At 41.5% G+C, this 23,026-nt stretch overlaps 1 protein-coding gene across 1 annotated transcript in view; it reads right to left on the minus strand.

Annotated features, from left to right (window-relative positions):
* Positions 1–3,682: 3,682 nt before the first annotated feature.
* The window catches only part of LOC309864164 (conserved oligomeric Golgi complex subunit 2-like), a gene marked incomplete at its 3' end in the record, with an annotated part of 384,897 nt that continues 365,553 nt past the window's right edge, over positions 3,683–23,026 (minus strand). The window contains exons 3-5 of the mRNA XM_082729475.1: positions 11,144–11,206; positions 8,837–8,917; positions 3,683–3,907 (exon numbers count right to left, since the gene is read on the minus strand). Of these exons, the coding sequence (XP_082585601.1) occupies positions 3,683–3,907; positions 8,837–8,917; positions 11,144–11,206 (369 nt within the window). The remainder of the gene's footprint in view (positions 3,908–8,836; positions 8,918–11,143; positions 11,207–23,026) is intronic.

Raw genomic sequence — 23,026 nt, forward strand, 5'->3', positions numbered from 1 at the left:
AAAATATTTAGGAACACATTTTCCAGGAGGAACCAGGATTCAGTTTGGGTGACTCTTGACCATTTTTCATCTTCTGACGACTGAAAGTGGTAGTTAATCTACAGTCATGGTTTTAACATGCATTTCGAATGTAATGTGAGTTTCCATCAACATAAAACTATAAGAACTGTCTTCCTAAAGGGCATTCATGTAAGGCCCGTTATTTTACAGCTTGATTAATGAAAACAAAATTTTTCTGTAATGCTTTCTTCCTACTCTGTATTAGTTTTCAGGACTGGATTGAAAGTGATTTATTGTGGATAGGGTTATACCTGCTCGTGGAATTTTTTTCTGTTCCTGGGTTTTTAAAGGTGGCAGAGTTGACTTTCTGATTTTAATTCATCTTCACTAGATGAAGAATTCACAAATAGGACTTTTTCTTGAAATAACCATAGCCTGGGGGCGCCTGGGTGGCTCAGGTCATGATCTCAGGGTCCTGGGATTGAGTCCCACATCGGGCTCCCTGCTCAGTGGGGAGCCTGCTTCACTCTTTGCCTCCCCCTCTGCTTATGCTTTCTCTAATAAGTAAATAAATAAATAACCTAAAAAAAAAAAAGAAGTTGTATTTGACTGGAGCTTCATGTGGAGTGACAGATCAACAGAAAGACAAAGGAATAAGAGACAGGAAGCAATGAAGGAAAACACAGAGGCGCACAGTATAGACAGATGTTCCTCGGCTTATGACGGCCTCGGATTCTAATAAACCCATTGTTCAGCTGGAAATCTCTTTAGTTGAAAATGCATGGAAAACACCTAAGCGACTGAACATCAGAGCTTAGCCCCGCCAAACTTAAATGTCTTGAGAACACTTACAGTATTGCACAGTTGGGCAAAATCCTCTAACACAAAGCCTATTTCACAATAAAGTGTCTGGTATCTCATGTAACTTACTGAACACTGCACTGAAAGCCAGAACAGGACGGTTCAAGTGTGTTGGTTGCTGACCCTCGTGATCACGTGGTTTGCCTGGGGGCTGTGCTCACTGCCCCTGCCCAGCATTACAAAAGAGGACCCTACTGTAGATCGCCAGCCTGGGAAAAGATCCAAACTAAATGCATATCACTTCTGCACTATTATAAAAAGTCAAAAAACCATAAACTGAACGAAGTTGAAGTCAGGGATCTTCTGTACCAGGTGTGTTAGGGAAGGTCAAGTGCTCCTGTCTGGCCAGGAACCATAGTGGTATGGGGGAAAGTTCCACAGTAGAAAGTTCTACAGCGGAGAACCACTAGGACTCAAGCACCAACGGTCACAGGTTACGCCAGGAAGAATGGATGCTCTTCTGTGGGCGATGAGAAGCCACGAGCGACTCAGGAAGGCTGAAGAGCTCTGGGCAGGTGGGACAGCTGAGGGCTGCAATGAAGAGGGACAGGTGGAGCTGGGAGACCAGGTGGGGAGAGCCCGCTACCCTCGAACAAAAGGCAACAAAGGTCTGGACTGGGATGACGGAGATGGTGGAAGGTAATGGGATATTCATGAAACAGAACTGGAAAGCCATGGAAATGAAATAAGAGAGGGAGGGAAAACCGTTCATGACTTTAATTGCCATCAGTATAAAACGTGTTGAATTAAAATGAATTGGTATTTCTAGACCGATGATGACATCACAATAATGGAAGGAAACCAATTTTGATTTTGAGCCTGGTTAAGGAGACAGTATAGACAAGAGAAAAGCAGAGGCTCTGGAGTCACACAAATGTCACCGTTGAGATTCGTCCCGACTCTTCATTCCCTTCCCTGTAAACCCAGGCAAGTGACACCTGCCTCACAGCACTGGTAACAAATAGGGAAGAGCACACGTTCCCACGTTCCCGGGTCGGACAGGACAGCCAGGGATCAGCGGCACATGAGGAGGTGACAGGTGGTCACTAAACTGAGCTCAGGTGCATACACAGCATTTTATGTCACCTTGAGATGGCTCCTCTTGTGACCTCTCGAAGAAGGTGGCAGTGGTGAGGAACGAACTCCAGGAGCTTATTAGCATACATGATCTTCAGGCCGTCTGGATGAGACTCAACGATCTGCTCTACAATCACCTAGCAGAAGGAAGAGCGTTTTATTTTTATTTATTTATTTGTTTGTTTGTTTGTGTTTTTGTTTGTTTTTAAAGCACCTAAAAGAGAAGTATGAACTACACACTACAGAGAAAAGAATTGTGTAAACCTTAAAAATGCACTTCATCCTTCCTCCTCCCCACTCAGTATGCTTTCTAAACAGGAGGTAAGTAACAATGGCATGAAAATCTAGGTCCCGGGATTTGGGAATACTGCTCCAACCCTGGGGGACACAGAGGCTGAGGGACAGAGACTGGCCTGAAGCTAAAACATCACACACACTCATCTGCTTCCCTTCTGAGCTTAAAAGCGAAATACTGTATCTGCAGACAACAGCTCTGTACCATCTTCACCCTGGCCTTATCCTCTACCGTCTCCAGAACAGGGAAAGGGCTGAGATGGAAAGTGATGGAAGAAAACACATCTTATTTTGCTTTAGTATTTAATTTTTTTTGGTGAGGCTGATTTGCAGGAGGTGAATGACAAGCATACAAACTTAAAATACAAACGTGGCCACAGTTCATTTAATGACACGGAAACGTAAAGTACTTCTCTAATTTAGCATATTAGATTCAGTTCAATGAAAAGGGCATAAATTAAATAACTAAAATATTTTCATTTAGTGACAAAGAATAATGTGATCTTTTTCACCCCCACAGAGAGAGCTATGAACTATAATAGGATACATACAAAGAACTGACAGATCATTTACTTTTAGTAGTCTTAATGAAGCTGAGAAGATTACTGAAATTAATCCTTCAATTTCACTTCTATCACTGGGATACTGTCTCGTTTTAAAACTGGAAGCCTTTCATCCTGAAGTCATGGTGGGTAGCTTTATACTTACCAGACAGAAAGAACACTCGCACTGGCAGGTGACTGGAAGAAAGCCCTCAAACGCTGAGACTGGCTTCATGACTTCTGTCAGCTTGAACTAGATGAAACCAACACTCTCTAAGTTGGAAGCTGCTGATTGCTGGCGGCCTCACATGGTGCAGCCCATACTCCGGCCGCTCAGAGGCAGGATACACTGACTCCCTGTATTTAACTGTATCCTTAAAGGTCAAGAACACTGGGTAACCAAGTTCTGGACTTAAGGTACTACCCCGCTAACTCACCCTTCAAAGCCCTTTATCTTTGAATATTCCCTCCCTCCCACCTTCCTAGCCTGGCAAACTCCCCCATGGTCTTCAAGACTTAGGCCACATCAATTCTGCGAAGACGCTTCCCCTCACAGACTTTCCCTGCGCACAGAGCTGTCTTCCAGCTCCTCCAGTGGGCATGGGCACCTTGGTGGGGTCATGCTTTTCAGCAACTTCATTAACGTATAACTTATGGAAATGGAAATTGACCTGAAAATGTTCTGATCTGTACCTTCTTCCTAGGCAAGTCCCTCACCCCTACTAAATTAAGATGATCCCTGAGTTATGGCATCACTGTAAGAGACCAGAGCGCATGCCTGATTCCTGCCATGCTGATGGGCACCAAGCGGGACCAACCTTTTCTTACAACCAGAAGAGCAGGAACTAAGAGCATCTTCAAGGAAGAGCCCTGAGCTCTCTCGCACCCAGTCAAGAAACGAAGCCAGATTAGATGCTCTGTGTTTGTGGAATGAGGTGCATGGAGGCACAAATCTCATCCATGTACAGTTTCACCAGTACTTGACCGACTAACGCCTCTGCATCCCGTGTCTTGTCAATTGTAGCGTAAGTCTGGAGGCAGTGCCGTATGATATCCACATTGGAAGTCTGAAGCTCTTCTAGCAGCAGGCCTCCCAGGGACTGCTGCAGCATGGCCGTAATGTGGGCTATACGCTGCAAGAACAGAGAGACCAGGAAAGAAGGTCCAGGCACCACAGTTTCTAAAAGCTCAAATATATGTGTATAATTTATATACATATGTGTTATATATATAAAGCGAGCCTCTAATTCTACCAGAATATATGTAAGATTAAAATCCCAACATTTCCTAGAGAATAACAATGAATCTCTTCTCCCCATGATTGCTTTCTTTCTTTTTTTTTTAAAGGTTTTTATTTATTTATTTGTCAAGAGAGAGCACAAGCACACAAGGAGACACAGGCAGAAAGAGAAGCAGGCTTCCTGCCAAGCAAGGAGCCCAAGGTGGGACTCGATCCCAGGACCCTGGGATCATGACCTAAGCCAGAGGCAGTGGCTTAACTGACTGAGCCACTGAGGCGTCCCCTCCCTATGATTTCTTTGAAAGTAAGTCGGCTTCATCAAAGTGAAGTTTAGACAATTATGGAATGACAAAAAGTTATTTGCCTCTTAAGCTACGGAGTAAATCTGACAAACGTGCATTTAAACCCAGTCAAGGGCTTTGGATAAATGAACTCTGACTACATCATATGATGTGTCAAGTTACATGAAATTCAGAATTAATTTTACTTGCATAGTTTGGAGACTACGCTTGTGTCTTTACACAAAATCTATCTAGTGTGACATAATGGAAGCAGGGTCCCAAGCAGGAGACACTGAAAAAAAAAAAAAATTCAAAGCTAGCTTCAAAATCCTGTAGAGTAGCAATTATCAGGGGCAATGCTAGGTCAAACCAAAATCATCCAGGAAATTCGCAAACAGCAAATTGAAAATCGAAACCAACACTTGCTGGTCTTACTTTGTCCAGAAGAGGCATGCCTTTGCTCTGAACAGCATGAAAGTGTAACTGGTTAAATTCTGTGGCAATTCTCTCCAAAATCTGTCTAGTCCAGAGAGGGCTAGTAGAGACAATTAGAGAAATGTAATTCCCAAAGTTAAAACCTGCCACCCCCAACGCCCCCCATGCCTTACAGCGCTCAGGCACCTGCACCTGAACGCCATCAATTTTCATGACAAACTGTCTGTGCAGCAGGCCCCAGTGCAAGGGGTGAGGAGCGGGGAGGTCGTAGAAGCCACCGACGCAGCCTGGCCCGGGCCACAGCGCCCAGGCAAGGGGATGGAGCTATTTTAGGTCAGTGTGGGTACAACTGCATGATTCCTCCACGTTCCTTGGGCTCTCCCATTCGTGCCCTTCTTCTCCCTTCTTCTCCCATTCTCTAACCCCCTCCTCTCTCTTGCCCTGTCCTACCATTCATACCCGAAGCCCCCTCATCTTCTCTGCCTGCCTCATTCTCCCTCCCAAGTACCTCCCCAGTACCAACTACTGCTGAATCCTCAATCAGCTAAAACTGACCGCCTAGCAGCATCCTGGGAAATCGCTCAGAGCAGTGGACTCCAAGTTTAAATTTACCCAACGGCAGAAAGAGCAAGCTCGGTGCTCCGGGAGCTGGTGAGAAATCACTCAGAGTGCATCTGCCATCAAGTGGACTGGATACACTTCCCTCTTGCCCCCCACATTAGAAAGCATCAACCCCATTCAAAAGGAAGTCGAACAGTGAAAGAAAAAAAAAAACCACAACAAAGGCCCCAAAGCCCCTGCTGGGCTCTATGAGGCATCCCACATCTGAGGATGGGCAGTCAGGTAGTGAGGAAACACACTGTAAGAAAACCCAAAATCTGTGGAGACCTGCCATGGTGTGCCCCGTCCCAGAGCATCAGAACTGGTGTGGAGGGAAGGCAAGCGCTTGGCATGAACAGTGCTGAAGCCTAATCCCAACCTCTACTGACTGATCCCATGCGCATTTCCTATTTATCCTTTTCTCGGCATTTCTGGGCCTGGCAGAGCATGATGGATTTACTGTGTGCTGACGCTGCTCTGGCTTTCCTGACTCTAGAGCTCAGAGCTGCTCTTCTGGAGAAAAAAGTCCTCCAAGGTAATTCTGAGCAAGAAAGCGCACAATGTCTGTTTATCAAGGACAGTGTTGCAAAGGGACAGGATTGTAGACACAGAGCTCACTGAGGTGTTTCTATCTGAGGAGCACAGCAGCAACAGCAAAGACGGGAAGAACACTGGAGGGCCAGCTCTCCAGGGGCCGAACGTGGACATGGCTGGAGGGGCTGGAGGGGCTGCAGGCGCTGCCAAGGGCCGCAGTGAAGCAGAGCCACTGGAGACACACGGGCTGCAAGAAGGGCCGCGTGCAGACTGTCTGCTAAGTGTGGACGAACGAGGCAGAAGCACGAGTGCAATGGGCTAGAGACACAAGCACAGTGGAGGCTGACCACTTAGTTGAATGCCTTGATGTGAAAGGGGACAGAGACCTAGGACCAGAGAATCGCTTCCTTTGGGATGTGTCCGTTCTTAATCTCCATCATGAGACATGTGGAGCATATGGTCTCTCAAGTTCCTTCCAAATCTAAAACCTTAATTCCTAAAATTTAGAAACCTAACTCCGCCTGCAAGGGGAGGGACTGTTAGCGTCACACAACAGAGCACTCAGGGCACCAGGCGACCTTGACACAGGCAGCCCAGCTGGTATGTGTAGGACCAGCCCCGGCTACTCCCACTGCACCACTGTGCGTCTCACAGTGCTGACAGGACCTAACTACTCATTTTCTGAGTCACTCATCTACCCTGGCTGATTGAAAATTCACACCAGGAAGGGAACAAGACAATCACAGTATAACAAAGAGAGCCATCATCTTTTTCCTATTTCATAAGTTTTTTCTTTCCTGTTTGTAAATTTCAACTGGATATGTCCTATACTGTTTCATAATAATATAATGCTGGTGCAAAATACATCAATGGTAATACTCTGGGCATGTCTAGGGAAAAAAATGAGATGGAGAAAAACCAAGATGAATGGTAGGTATGCCTTAAAGATCAACAGGACTTTGCTAGTCGTCAGGGAAGGTGATTCCAAATATACTTTTACACTGCAAGCATAATGACGTGTTGGAACTGTGGTCTATAACCAAAGGGTTTATAGGAACGTGTTATAGATTTCACCATTTCATGCTCTCCACTCTCCTGGAGCTACATTCTAGCCACAAACCTGGATTTTCTTCTTGTTCAGAAATGAATTCTAACTAAGCCGTCCCCACCTAATTAGATTGGATGTGAAGTATTAATTTATGTGCTACTTAGTTAAAAAAAAATGCTTACCTGCTTGCTTCTAGTGCAGAGGTTTCTTTCGAACTTTGTGAATTTAAGATTTTTTCAATCTTTTCAACTGATCAAATAACTTGTATAAGCCTCAACACACACATCTATAAAAATAAAAATTAAGCAAACAAAAAACGTCACCATCTTTACTCTTAATCATCTTTATTTCCCATGCTAAATGCAGGAAAATATAAGACCAAAAGTTAACTTCAAATATATAGGGCATGCTATATTTTGAATATTTCTATGAAACACAGAATTCTCAAGAATGCAAATCTTAGTTCTAGAATAAGCATACTTCCATATTCTATTGCAAGTTTATAGAGGAAAAAAAAAACCCCTAGACTTTGCTTTCTCATATTCTATACTCTTATTTCTTTTTTTCCCCATCCTGAATCTTTCTATGGGCATTTCTTTCCTATTTTTTAAAAAAAGATTTGTTTATTTGAGAGAGAGAGAGAGACTGCATGTGCGCGTGCAGGGGAGGGGCAGAGGGAGAGAGAGAATCTCGAGCAGACATCCTGCTGAGCACAGAGCTCAATGCGGGGCTCAATCTCATGATCCTGAGATCATGACCTGAGCCAAAATCAAGAGTCGGACGTTTAACCAACTGAGCCACCAGGCGCCCCTCCATTTGTTTTCTTATGGCCCTTTATTCATGTTTTAACTTTGGCTTCCGATTGTACTGGCCCTCTCAGTTTACATGTGCATATACCTATATGCCCAAGCACCAAATCATTAAAGACCTTTTACACTACAAATATTATCAAAGAGGTTGAGGGACATTATGAAAACTCTCATCCTTAAAGAACAAAAAAATACAAAGTCATCCATTCAATAAATAATAATAATAATGAACACCCCTGGGAGCTCGATATTCATTCCGACGGGGGGTGGGGGGGCACGAGAAAATAAAGCAAGAAATACACCCTGCTCTCACAAAGCTTACTGTTTTGTCTGGAAGCACACGACAAGCATTCTTTGGACAAAAGCTGTGAGGAGATCCAGAGGCGAATTAAACAGAAGGTCCCTCAAACAGGCTTCTCCCCACTGAGATTTTAACAAATACGCTAATAATACACATAGAAAACATTGTACAGAGCAGCAGGCGAGAGTCAGAAGCCCAGACTCCCAATGCCCGCTGTGCCCCTACATCGTTATGATCATGAATGATATCGGGGACACTTGGAACTGGAGATAGCACTAAGGGGCACACTCCCGGGGTGAGCCCTCAGATGTACAGAGCCGTTGCCTGTCTCACACACCTGAAACTAAGCCAACACCGCATGCTAACTACTGGGAATTGAAAAAATTAAAGTGAACACCAGAACATAAAGAACACAGGATCAGAAAATAACAGCAAACCTACGGCAGAATCCTGAGTTTGCTTTGGAAAGCCCACTTCTCCCCTAGTCTCTAATATAGGCCTATTTTCTTTACAGGGCCGCTGACAATTTATACAGTCGTTAACTGTCAAGCGCTGCACCGACAACAGTTATCACTGTTTTTTGTTCTGGAAAAAGTGGGTGATCTTGAGATCGTGTGGGTACCTCTGAAATTCTGTCTTCTTGTTTCAGGTAGATAACGTGACATAATGCATAAAATGCACATGCGTGAGAGCTTTGAAAAAAAGCTAAATTTAAAAAAAAAAGAAAAAAAGCTGAATAGTGCTGACAAGTTCGCGGAGACAAGAGGAGAGGGCTTCAACTGGCATGCAGCATAAGAAATCTACTGGAGGGTACCTTTTTCTTCCTTATGTCCTCTTGTTTACACATTCGTTCATCTACTGCCCGAATTCCTTCACTGACTGATGACCTGAGACTCTTTAAAAGAATAATAAAGAAAATGTATTACAGACATTGTTTTGTCACATTATCAATTTCCTACATCTCATTCAATTCCACAGAAATTAATACCTGTGCACCAGTACTATGCAGATATTGACAAGAAAAAAAAAAACAAACAAACATGATATACCAGACACAGTTACTGTTGAGGGGACTCATGACCTGGGGGCATAATGACAGGAAGGCAGGGTCCCATGGCCAGAAGAAGAATGACATATACAGTGAAAGTTATGGGGATGAGGGGGCTTAGAATGGAGAACAGATAATATGAAGCAAAGTACAGGAGAGTCTGGAAATGCGACGGGGCTCGAATCGGACTCTGAAAGCCATGTGTACACAGCTGCCGAGGTGGGGAGGGGATGGGGAGCAGATGTAAGTGCACACACACTCAGGGGCAGGGTCAGACAGGCACACAGCCATGTGCACTGCAGGCTTCCTTCTGGAGAGAAGCAGAAATAGGAATGGAGGCCAACTTCACTGAGATGAAGTCTTTAGATTCTGCATATTTTGGAGAACGAAAGAATGTCAAAGCACTGATGCATGATGATGAAATGTGGGTATGGAAATACCAGGAATCAAGAATGAAGAACAGAAGACCAGAAAAAGGCAGAGCACAGAGGTAGAGAAACATGTCCAGAAGCTAATGAATAAAGAGATAATTAGGAATTAGGGCCAAAACAAAGGTTAACAGAAACAACTAGAATGAAGTAGGCATATCACAAAAATTCCACAGGAAGGTGAATTAATTCACTCCATCAACATTATGAAACTCCTGGACGTCAGTATTGTGGCAGCCTACAGGGATGCAATGAAGACAGATATAGTCGTATCCCTCAGTGGTCTGAGAATCTCACAGAACAGCTTCAGAGTTGGGACCAGAAAGGCAGGTCAGGCCTGTGGCTGAGCAGGACCAAAGTGGCCATAAAAACAGGCCATGGAAAAGGGAGGGGATACGGTGATGGCAGGGGGTGAGGTGGGACGGGAGCCTGTGTGAGTAGAGCAAATCTGCCTCCAGGAAGGGGGTTCGAGAGAAGAGTGGGAGGCCAAAGGAAGGCTAGGCTTGGGAAACAACACCACTATGAGGCCCCGGGAGGAAGAGGCACACCAAGGAGGCAGTGGGAGAGCCCCACAGCGGCTGGTGTGGAATCCAACAGCGGACCATGAAAATCCCTTCCATTCCAAGGAAAAGTATCTTTAACAAGATTTTGTAAAATTCAAATGAGACATAAACCATGGAAAGTACTGGCTACCTCAAGGCACAACTCAAGATTTTTACCTGTTTCACGAACTCTTTCCTGCCTGCCCCTCCCCTAGGCTTCTCAGCACTGATATTTCCATTACTCCGCATTTTTCTTGGTTCTAACCATGTACTGTGTCTTCACTTAAATTATGTTCTCCTTATATTCTCTCTAGGATGCAGGCACTGTCTTAGGGGAGGGACGCAAGAGGCCACTCAAGCTAGAGGAGACACACAAGGAAGGATGGTGTCGTTTATGACAAGTTTACGACAGGGCATCAGAATGGACAGAGGCCGTAAGTCAGGGCACCAGACACAGACGGGGGGGGGGGGGCGGGAGGGGAGACAGGGCAGCACAGTTTTCTGTAAGAAGTGATGCCACAACTGCCCCTCCACTGTTCACCCAGGTGCAGTTCCTATTCCCAATGGCTTAGAGGTGGGGAGTCCCATTCCCACAACAGAGATTTTTCTGAGAGAACATGCAAATATAACATTTATTAAGTATTACATTTTATTTATATTATCCTTCAGTTCCATTAGAGATTACACAGTTTTTGTAGATCAGCCCAGGAACCTAACCACACGTAGATTAGGGGTGGGGGGGGGGATATTTACAAGATTAAAAACTGTTAAAATACAAGTCATTCGTAAGTTAGAAACCACTTACATATGACCAAAGTGGCATTAATAAGTTGAATTTGGAAATATGCTTCCTCTCCCCTGACATTTTAAGGTTGTCTACTCTGAGAATATGTCTTCTTCAAATCGAACATGTTTTTTTAGGTTTTTAGCATATGCAAAAACAAAATCATTTACAACTCTTCTGAAGGTGAATATTATAATCATGAACCGTTAAAATACAACCACCAGTACCACCAAACTAACAGATGAAAAGAATTCTTAGAGAAAAGCCGACGAGGACAACAGGCGTCACAGCAGACTGTTTTCATTAATTGGGGACTTACCAGAACTTCTCGTAACTGTCCCAAAGGCACAGAAAGTTGATTGAGGGCTTTGTCCATGCCAACCTAAAGGCAAAACCAGGTTGGCACAAACACATCACGATAAGGAGTAATAGTGACGTATCTATTTAACGATCAAAGCAGTACCAGATTTAACTTGTTTTTTTTGGCACAACCGTATTTTGCTACATAACTAGCTAAACAACAGAAGTGTTATTTGGCCATTAATGTTGCTCATAGAATATGAAAAAAATCTGTTGAAATACATGAAACTATAAAAATAAGTGAAGTCAGGAGAAACGAAAGTTTCCTTAAGAACAATTTGCCTTTAGATGACATTTTAAATGAATGTGAAAAATTTTCACAGAAGGTGAACAGTTCTCTGTCTGTAATTGATGATACTCAGCCAGCTGATGTGAAAGTCTGACGGGCTACATCTCTCTTAAACATTATTATAAGCCTTGAGAAAAATAGAAATTAAACAGAAGTAAAATATTCTAGGTTTTTAATCCTATTGGGATATTTATCTTAGTGGTATATTTCCCAAAAGCAAATGTGCATCATTAATTTTAATGCTTCTTGAAATTCCCACGGAACTGCAACTTTCTGTGCTTCTCTGGACAAACAGATTTAAAACAAAATGAAGCATCAACAAGGAGACTTTTCTGCCAAGTAACAAAATTCAACATTTCTAAACGGCTTTTACAAACAATTGATAAGCTCACTGCAAATCATTCTTATATTTTTATAAAACCAAACTTTTTAAATATCAATATTGGCCAATGTTCCCTCAACCTAGCTCTGGCTAACAGATATACCTGGGAGTAAATTAAACATTGTAAGAGTGGTGGACATTTGCTCCTACAAATTAGTCTAAATCAAGGAAGACTTCAGGGTAATCACTTAGCAACTAATAAAACAACCCCTTGGGTATTATTATCCTTTACTTTTCACTGTTGACTAATGAATTTGAAACATAATCAAACTAGAGCAACCTTAAATGAATAAAAACTAAAACAAAAAAATGTTTTCCAAAAAGTTTAGTTCTTTTATTAATGAAATTGGTAATTTCTTCAAGTTTCTGGTGGGGTTGGTGGGGTAATCAACTGAAAGGTTTCTAAAAACTCTGCCCTTTTAATAAATATGAAGGAGAGAGAAAGTGTGTGTGTGTGTGTGTGTGTGTGTGTGTGTGTGTGTGTGTGTAGGACTTGTAAATTTCAGGTTTACCAAGTTCGTGGAAAGGTTGACAAAATCTGCATAATCCTTGTTGATGAGCTCGACCATGGCTATTTTAAGAAGTTTATAGTAGAGTTCCAGATCTCCTCTTAGTTCCTCCAGCTGGACACGCTTCCTACAGTCAGACACAAAGTGATCGACATTGAAATCTTCCTGAAAATCAAACCAGAAAGAAAAAATGATTGCACTGATACCACATTTTACATAGAAAAATAAGATCAGAGAAAGAATAAGAGGCCGTATTACTGCAGGGGAACACACACAGGACATCAGGGGGTCTGCTCACTTCCTAAGATTATGGGAAAGGGGACCCCTCACCAAGACCATTCTCTCCTGTTGCCTAACTCTACAGGCATTTTATTTCTTTTAATTATACATTTCAAAGAGGCTCTTCTCAAAATAGAAACAGCTTTTTCTTCTTAATTGTAACACAGCGATTCACATCCTTCCAGACTTTGTTTTGGTCTCTTTACTTTTTTTTTTTTTAAGATTTTATTTATTTGAGAGAGAGAGACAGAGAGAACAAGTGGGAGGAGGGGCAGAGGGAGAAGCCGGCTCTCTGCTGAGCTGGGAGCCTGATGCCAGGGTTCATTCCAAGACCCTGAAATCAAGATCTCAACCGAAGGCAGACGCTTAACTGACTGAGCCACCCAGGTGCCATAGTCTTTCTCTTTAAAATATAAATTACTTTTGGGGTGCCTGGCTGGTTCAGTGGTTATGGGTTCAAGCCCACATTGGGCTTTCTGCTCAGCAGGGAGCCTGCTTTCCTGTCTCTCTCTCTGCCTGCCTCTCTGCCTACTTGTGATCTCTGTCTAATAAATAAATAATTTTTAAAAAAATAAAATATCAATTACTTTTTAAAGAAACTGACATATAATGGACACATGTTAGTTTCAGGCGTACAACATAAAAATTCCATATTTTTATCTGTTGTGAAATGATCACCCTAAGACTAGTTAACATCCATCACCAAACATACACATTTTTTTCTTGTGCTAAGAACTATTAAGCTTTAGCAACTTTAAATATATGATAATATACGGCACCTGGGTAGCTCAGTGAGTTAAGGCCTCTGCCTTCGGCTCAGGTCATGATTCCAGGGACCTTGGATCGAGCCCCACATCAGGTTCTGTCCTCAGCAGGGAGCCTGTTTCCTCCTCTCTCTCTGCCTGCCTCTCTTCCTACTTGTGATCTCTGTCAAATAAATAAATAAAATCTTAAAAAAAAATATATATATATATATTATACTATGCAGCCATCAAAAGAAATGAAATCTTGCCATGTGCAATGACGTGGATGGAACTAGAAGGTATGCTGAGTGAAATAATCAGAGAAAGACAATTATCATACAATCTCCCTGATATGAGGAATTTGAGAGGCAAAGTGGGGGGTGTGGGGGTAGGGAAGAAAAAATGAAACAAGATTGGATTCGGAGTGGGGCACCTGGGTGGCTCAGTGGGTTAAAGCCTCTGCCTTCAGCTCAGGTCATGATCACAGGGTCCTGGAATCGAGGCCACATCGGGCTCTCTGCTCAACGGGGATCCTGCTTCCTCCTCTCTCTCTGCCTGCCTCTCTGCCTACTTGTGATTTCTGTCTGTCCAATAAATAAATTAAATCTTAAAAAAAATATTGGATTGGGAGGGAGACAAACCATAAGAGACTCTTAATCTCACAAAACAAACTGAGGGTTGCTGGGGGGAGGGGTGTATGGAGAGGGTCGTGGGGTTGTGGACATTGGGGAAGGTATGTACTACAGTGAGTGCTGGGAAGTGTGTAAGCCTGACAATTCACAGACCTGTAACCCTGGGGCTAATAATACATATTTCTAATAAAAAATAATAAAATTAATATACAATAATACACAGTATTATTTACTACAGTCACTATGATGTACATTACATCCCCAAGGCTTATCTTATTAACTGGAAGTTTATACCACTGGACCCCTTCATCTATTTCCTCCACAACCTCGCCTCTGGCAACCACCAATCTGTTCTCTATGACTTCATTTTGTTTTGTTTTTTAGATTCCACATGTGAGGGAGATCATACAGTATTTCTCTTTCTCTGTCTGACTTATTTCACTCAGCACAATATCCTCAAGGTCCATCCATGTTGTTGCAAATGGCAAGACTTCCTTCTTTTTATGGTTAATATTCATTCCATCGTATACACACACATTGTCTTTATCCATTCACCCCATTGGTGGACACTTTAGTTATTTCCAAGTCTTGGTTGTTGTAAATACTGTGATACTCACTACCGTGAGTGTGAGTCTTGCTGGCTGCTTGAGCCAGGTGATCTAGAGGTATACCTGGGTAGCAACTGCAAACCTAGGGGCATCATACGAGCATTCAGGCTCCTTTCCAGGAGATACCAGAAAGCAGAAGCGAGGTAGAGGGACAGCGCAAAGATGGTACCCATCAGCTCCATCTTTGGAGAATACCTTACTAGGCTCCCAGATCCACGTTAAATTAGATGCCTGCCCCTCAGGGCTTTAAGATAAGCAAATGAGCCTCTTTCACAGAAATCTGATCCCATTTCAGTCTGCTGCTTCTGTGCTGAGTTCCAGGGTGGGTCAGTCTACTCGCAGGACTGCTTTAAGAACTGTTTCTCAGTTTGCTATAGCCTTGTGGGTCTCATGGGTGCAAGCTCTGATGGCTTTCAAAGCTGGATGTTTTGGGGTCTTGTCTCTTAGATGTACGTCTTGGAAGATGGGGTGCCAGAAGTGGGGCTCAAACCCTTTGCTCCTCAGGGAGAAGCCTGGGGTTTTGAGTACCCTCCCAATCCCAGGTCGCTGTACCAGGGGTGGGGTTTATGGCAAGACTGATTCTTACTTCAACATAGGTTTTTTTCCTTACTCACCTAATGTGTAGGAGTCACTCAGCTAGTTGTAGGGTTTTTTCCACAGGAAATTTTTCCATATGGAGCTATAGATTCAGTGTGTATTTCATAGAAGAGATGAGATCAAGATCCTCCCATGCCACCATCTTAAATGGAAACCCCAGACCTTATCTATGTATGTGTGTACACACACATATGTGTGTACACACACACACACACACACACACACACACACACAAATATTCATGCTCTTCCCATCTAGGGGCACCTGGGTGGCTCAGTGGGTTAAGCCTCTGCCTTCGGCTCAGGTCATATCTCAGGGTCCTGAGATCAAGCCTCACATCAGGCTCTCTGCTCAGCCAGAGCCTACTTTCCCCCCTCTCTCTGCCTGTCTCTCTGCCTCCTTGTGACCTCTCTCTCTCTCTGTCAAATAAATAAATAAAATCTTAAAAAAAGAATAAAAAAATAAAAAATAAAAACCCATTCTATTAAAAAAAATTTCCCATCTAAAAATATAACTTGAATGTCTTTACATAAAACACATACATTTCTATTAATATTTTATGTGCATGCTGAGTGTCCCATTGAACAGATGTTCCAAATCTTTCATAACCTATTTCCAAGTATTGGTCTCACAGGATTAGCTATCCTGTGTTTCCCCTCTACAATACTGTGATACCCTGGTAGGCTTATATGCTTAGAGGCAATAAATTACTATCTAATTCCCCTGTGACTCTGCTACTCCATGACCTGTTTAGTCAGCAAGAATCAAATGTGATGGGGCGCCTGGGTGGCTCAGTGGATTAAGCCGCTGCCTTTGGCTCAGGTCATGATCTCAGGGTCCTGGGATCGGGTCCCGCATCGAGCTCTCTGCTCGGCAGGGAGCTTGCTTCCTTCTCTCTCTCTCTCTCTGGCTGCCTCTCTGTCTACTTGTGATTTCTCTCTGTCAAATAAATAAATCTTAAAAAAAAAAAAAAGAATCAAATGTGATGATTCCCAAACTAGTTAAGGACACCTACACTTACTTTTCATTAAACACTATGTAAACCAACAAAATATGACTGCAAAAAAAATCACTGTTCTTTTGAAAACTAACACAGCTACTTTGGAAAGATTTGATACAAAGAAATCAATAAGAAAATTTTTGCTAAGTTAGGTATGGGTGAGATGACCAAGTACCAGGCAGGGAGGGAGTGATCACAGGATTCTCACTCAATTCAGTTAAAGAAACTGAAACTGAATGCAAAAAAAGACAACATAGAAAACTTTTTTTAAAGATTCTTTTTATTTATTTGAGACACAGACAGACAGTATGAGCAGGGAAAGGGGCAATGGGAGGAGATTCCCTGCTGAACAGGGGGCCCAATGTGGGACTCCATCCCAGGACCCCGAGGTCATGACCTGAACTGAAGGTAGATGCCTAACCTATTGAGCAACCCAAGTGCTGTGATAACTCAGAAATCTAATCTGCAGGCCAGTTTCCAGAGAAAAGACCTGGCACTGTTTCAATGGAGAATAAATGTACATATATTTTTTCCAAATAAAATGCTAAAAACTGTATGTACCATTCCCTAAGAATACTTGTTTAAACTGACTTTTTTAGTTAATCAACCAAAGACTGACCCTGCTAGTGTCGGAGAGAAGGACTTCATACCAAACCGTAATTTCACAGTCATCTACAGAAAGCCACCTGCTCCTTACACTGGTGACCAAATTAGCCTGGACCTTTCTCTCCTGAGACAATTTCAGACCTTACATCATAGTTATGTAGTACATCACGGGAGGGGGTCTTGGTTCATAATCCTGGCCATTCTACTCATCAACTGTATACCTTTAGGTCGATCACTTTCCCTGCCTCAGTTACACATTGTTGAAGTTCTAGAACTTCATGATGGCATTCTAAATTGTATAACTGGGGTGCCTATGTGGTTAAGCATCTGCCTTTGGCTCAGGTCATGATCCCAGTCTCTTGGGTTTGAGTTCCACATCAGGCGCTCTGCTGAGCAAGGAGCCTGCTTCTCCCTCTGTCCCTTCCTCCTGCTCCTGCACTCTCTCACTCTCAAATAAAATCTTAAATAAATAAATAAATAAATAAATCATATAACTTAGCCTCAGTGAACAAATGCTATTAGGTAATATTAGTACTCAACTTACCATTTATGCATTTGTTCTCAGATAAACAAAAGTTGCATAACACATGACTAAATAACTCGGAACATCTGTGAATACTGGGTTAGGCAGCGTTTGCTGTGAAAAGCAAACCCAAACTCACAGTGCCATAATAGAGACCCATTTCACTTAACCAAGAATGGTTTTACTACTTTAGGAATGGTTTTACTTTTAGTGTAGATTCCCCAAGTATTCAAAAAGAAAGTATTTACAACCCATACATTTATTGTCAACTGATTTTTCACAAGGATGCCAAGACCATTTAATGGGGGGGGGGGGGGGAACAGTCTTTTCGAGTGCCTACTACTGGGACAAGTGAATATCTACATGCAAAAGAATGAACTTGGAACAGCAACGTCACACATACACAAAAATATAACTCAAAATGGATCAAAGATTTAAATGTAAGAGTCAAAACTGTAACACTCAGAGAAAACAGGTGAAAATCTGTATGACTTTGGATCGAGAAAAGCTTTCTTAGACATGATACACAAAGCAATAAGAAATATTAGATAAGCTGAACTTGATCAAAATAAAAACTTTCGTGTGTCAAAAGACACTACGGAGAACGTGAAAAGACAACCCACAGAATGGGAGAGAGTATCTGAAAATCATTTGTCTGACAAGGATCTAATAACCAGAATATGCAAATATACTCTTAGAACTCAACAACAAAAAGACAAATAACCTAATTTAAAAACAAGCCAAAGACTTTTGAATAGACATTTCTCCAAAGATGATACACAGATGGTCAAGAGCACATGTCGGGATGTTCGACATCCTTAGTCATTGGGGAAATGCGAATCAAAAGCACATGCAGATGCCACGTCACACCCACTAGGACAACTATGGTAAAATAAGAAAAAGAAAAAGAAAAAAAAAGAAGAAGAAAAGTGCTGGCAAGAAGGCGGGGAAGCTGGAACCCTCCTGTATTGTCGGTGAGAATGTAAAACAGTGTGGCTAAGGCAGCAAACAGCTCGGTAGCTCCTCAAGAAGTTACACACGTACAATTACCCAGCAGTTCTACGTCTAGGGGTATGACACCGACAGAACTGACAACAGATGTTCCTGCCACAACCTGTACATGAATGTGCACAGCAGCGCTGCTTGTAACAGCCAAAAGAGTATATACCCAACGTCCATCAACTGATGAATGGATACATAAAATGTGGAAGAGCCTCTTACACAACCATAAAAAGGAATAAACTGTTACATGCTACAACACGAGTGAAATCTGAAAACATTCTACTCTCAGGTTAAAGGAAGCCAGACACAAAAGGTCACGTGTTATACAATTCCACTGATATGAGATGTTCCAGAAAAGGCAAATCCATAAAAACAGAAAGTAGATTCATGATTGCCAGGGAATAAGGGGAGGGGAGAATTGGAAGTAAGAGGTTTATTTTTTGGGTGATGGAAGCATTCTGGAATTAGACAGAAGTGACGTATGTACCATATACACAGTAAATATACTAAAAACCAGAGAAGAGTACACTTTAAAATGGCAACTATTATGCTTTGTGAATTATATTTTGATGAAAAATGAAACAACTTAAATATCAACAAGCTAAATGCTAGGATACATTAAAAAAAATCCAAAGTAACACTAATCACAGGAACAATGGCGTAGCTACATGAATTTCAGACAAAGCAGATTTCAGAGAAGGAAAATTATCAGGCATAAAGAGCAGCATTACATAATGATAAAGAAATCGACTGACCAAGAAGACACAATTATCCTTAAGGTATGTGTGCCTGATCAACACAGGTAAGACACAACCTAACAGAACTGCAGGGAGAAATAAACAATTCCATTATCACAGCTGGTGACTTCAACACTTCTTCATCATTAATGGGCCGATCCAGCAGCAGGGCAACAAGGATTTGACAGATGTGGACATTCAGTCCAGACATGGCACACTTAACACCACCATCAATTACCGTACAACAGATGTACACAGACTATTTTGCCCAGTAATAGTGCAACACACATTCTTCTTAAGCTCATATGGAACACTCATCAAGACAGAATAATTCTGGGCCACAAAACACAACAAATTTTTAAAAATAAAAATTATACCAAGTATGTTCTCAGACCGCAATGGAATTAAAAATCAGTAACAGAAGATAGTTGAAGAAGTCCAAAATACATGGAGATTAAATGACACACTTCTAAATGACAGGAGACCAGTCTCAACAAAATACAATGTAGCAAAATGTGTGGAATGCTGCTTAAAGGGAAAATACAGTACTGAATGCAAATATTAGAAAAAAAAAGATTAAAGTCAATAATCTAAGCTTCCATTTTAGGCAACAACAACAAAATCAAATCTAAAGTAAGGAGGGGCTCCTGGGTGGTTCAGTTGGTTAATCATCTGCCTTTGGCTCAGGACATGGTCCTAGGGTCCTGGGACAGAGCCCTGCATCAGAGCTTCCTGCTCAGGGAACTGACTCTCTCTGTGTCGAATAAAATCATTAAAAAAAACCCTAAAGGAAGTAGAAAAAAAATAAAAATTAGAGCAGAAATCAATGTAATTAAAACCAGGAATTTTTTTTTTAAATCAATAAACCCCAAGTCTGTTTCTTTGAAAAAATCAATAAAACAGATAGACCCTTAGCCAGTCAAACAAAGAAAAAAAGGTAGAAGACATAAATTACTAATATCAGATGAAAGAAGGGAGGGCTACTGCTAACAATCCCAATCACTGTAAATTCAACCAAACATTTATGGAATACTACACAATTCTCTAAAATCTCTTCCAGAAAGTAAAACTAGAAGGAGTACTTCCTAAATCATTTTAGGAGATCATTATTACCCTGACACCAAAACCAATACTACAAGAAAAGAAACTATAAACTAGTATCTCTCATGAACACAGACACAAAAATCTTCAACAAAAATTAGCAAATAAAAGCAAACACTATATTAAAAAATTATACACCAGGGTCATGTAGGATTTATTCCAGGTATGCAACATTAGAAAATGTTCAACATTAGAAAATCAATGTGATCCATCATATCAACAGAAAGAAAATCACATGATCATATCAATGAAGGGAGGAAAAAAAACATTTAACAAAATCCACACCTCTTCATTATTAACCCTCAGGAAACTAAGAATAGGAGGACTTCCTCAACTTGATAAAGAATGTTTCCAAAAATCCACAGCTAACATGATATTAATACTGAGAAAATAGAAGACAGGGAATCAAGGCAAGGATGTCCCTCCTACTACTACTATTCAATACTATACTGGAAGGCCAAACTAATGAAATAAGGTAAGAAAAGGAAACAAAAGGTATACAACCTGGGAAAGAATAAAACTTTGTTCACAGATGACATGACTGTCTACAGAAAATACAAAGACTTCACACCCCACACCCTCCTGAAACTAGTCAAGTGATTATAGCAAGTCTGCACAATACACAGTTAAAATACAGAAGTCAATTGCTTTCCAATGATGTATCAGACAAAGGGCCAGTATTCAAAATTTATAAAGAATTTATCAAACTCAACATCCAAAAAACAAAAAAATCCAGTCAAGAAATGGACAGAAGACATGAACAGACCAAAGAAGACATCCAAATGGCCAACAGACACATGAAAAAGGGCTCCACATCACTCAGCATCAGGGAAATACAAATCAAAACCACAATGAGACACCACCTTACATCAGTCAAAATGGCTAAAATTAACAAGTCAGGAAACAACAGATGTTGGCGAAGATGTGGAGAAAGGGGAATCCTCCTACACTGTTAGTGGGAATGCAACTCTGGAAAACAGTAGGGAGGCTCATCAAAAAGTTAAAAATGTAACAACCCAACGACTTAGCAATTGCCCTATTAGATGTTTATCCAAAGTACACAAAGTGATTTGAAGGGGCAAAAGCACCTCGATGTTTATAGTCAAACTATTGAAAGAGCCCAGATGTCCATCAACAGATGAATGGATAAAGAAGATGTGGTATACATACACACACACACACACACACATTACTCAGCCATCAAAAAGAACAAAATCTTGCCATTTGCAAGGACATGGATGGAACTAGAGGAAGACAAATACCATATAGTTCCACATGTGGAACTTAAGAAACAACAGATGAATATAGGAGAAGGGAAGGAAAAATAGAAACAGACAGGGAGGCAAATCACAAGAGACTTAACTACAGAAAACAAACTGAGGGTTACTGGAGAAGGAAAAGTTGGGGTAACTGCGTGAGGGGTATTAAGGAGGGCACTTGTTGGGATGAGCTCTGGGTGTTGTATGCAACCAATGAATCACGAAATTCTAACCATGAAACTAAAAGTACACTGTATGTTAACGAGATTGAATTTTAATTAAAAATTTTAAAAAGTCAATTGCTTTTGTATATACCAGCAATGTACAAGTGGAATTTGAAGTTAAAAACACAAGACCATTTACATTAGCATACCAAAAAAATTAATACTTAGGTGCAAATCTAACAAAATATGCACAAGATCTATATGAGAAAAAGTATAAAATTCTGATGAAAGATAACAAGCAAGGTAAGATGTGAAGTGGAAAGAAAGTCCACAATCTTGGGTAAGAAAACTCAATACTGTTAAGAGGTCAGTTCTTCCCAAACTGATCGACAGACTCAGGAAAAAGGAAATTGAGGATTGCCACCACCCAATCTCAAGACTTACTATTAAAGCTATAGTGATTAAGACAGAAGGTGCCTGGCAAAAGAGACAGGTGCTTGGAACAGAGTGGAGAGCCCAGAACAACATCCACACACACAGGCAAAGGCAACTCAATGGCAAGGACAGTCTTCAACAAATAGAACCGAACAATGGGACATTGATAAGAAAAAACAAACAAATGAAAAGAATAAAAACAAACTTTTCACATCTTTCACAAAACCTAAACGTAAAATGCAAAACTTCTTAAAGATGACATAAGAAAAAATGTAGGGATCCTTGGATTTGGCAATGACTTTTCAGATATAAAACCAAAAGCATGATCTACGAAAGAAAAAAATTGATGAGAGGGACTTTGTTAAAATTAAACTTCTCTGTAAAAGACACTGTTAAGAGAATGAAAAGACGGGACAACTGGGTGGCTCAGTTGGTTAAGCAGCTGCCTTTGGCTCAGGTCATGATCCCAGCGTCCTGGGATCGAGTCCCACATTGGGATCCTTGCTCCGCAGAGATCCTGCTTCACCCTCTGACTCTGCCTTCCACTCTGTCTGCCTGTGCTCACTCTCGCTCGCTCTTTCTCTGACAAATAAATAAATAAAATCTTTAAAAAAAAAAGAGAGAGATGAAAAGACCAGTCACAGAGTAGAGAAAATATCTGCAAAACACAGCCATGGTAAAGGACTTAAAATAAGAAATATAATATAAAGATGTCTTAGTAGCAACAAGAAATCAAACCTAATTTAAAAATGTGAAAAGAGCGGTGGCTGGGAACCCCAGTCAGTTAAGCATCTGCCTTTAGCTCAGGTCCTGGGACTGAAATCCACACTGGGCCCCCGGCTCAGCGAGGAGCCTGCTTTTTTCCCTCTCCTGCTGCCTGCTGCTACCTCTCCGTATGCTTGTGCTGTTAATAAATAAATAGAATCTTTAAAAATGAAAAAAAAAAAGGATCTGAAAAGATGCTCAACTTTGTATG

The sequence above is a fragment of the Mustela nivalis genome, assembly GCF_964662115.1.
Source record: "Mustela nivalis genome assembly, chromosome: 5".
NCBI classification, from domain to species: Eukaryota; Metazoa; Chordata; class Mammalia; order Carnivora; family Mustelidae; genus Mustela; species Mustela nivalis.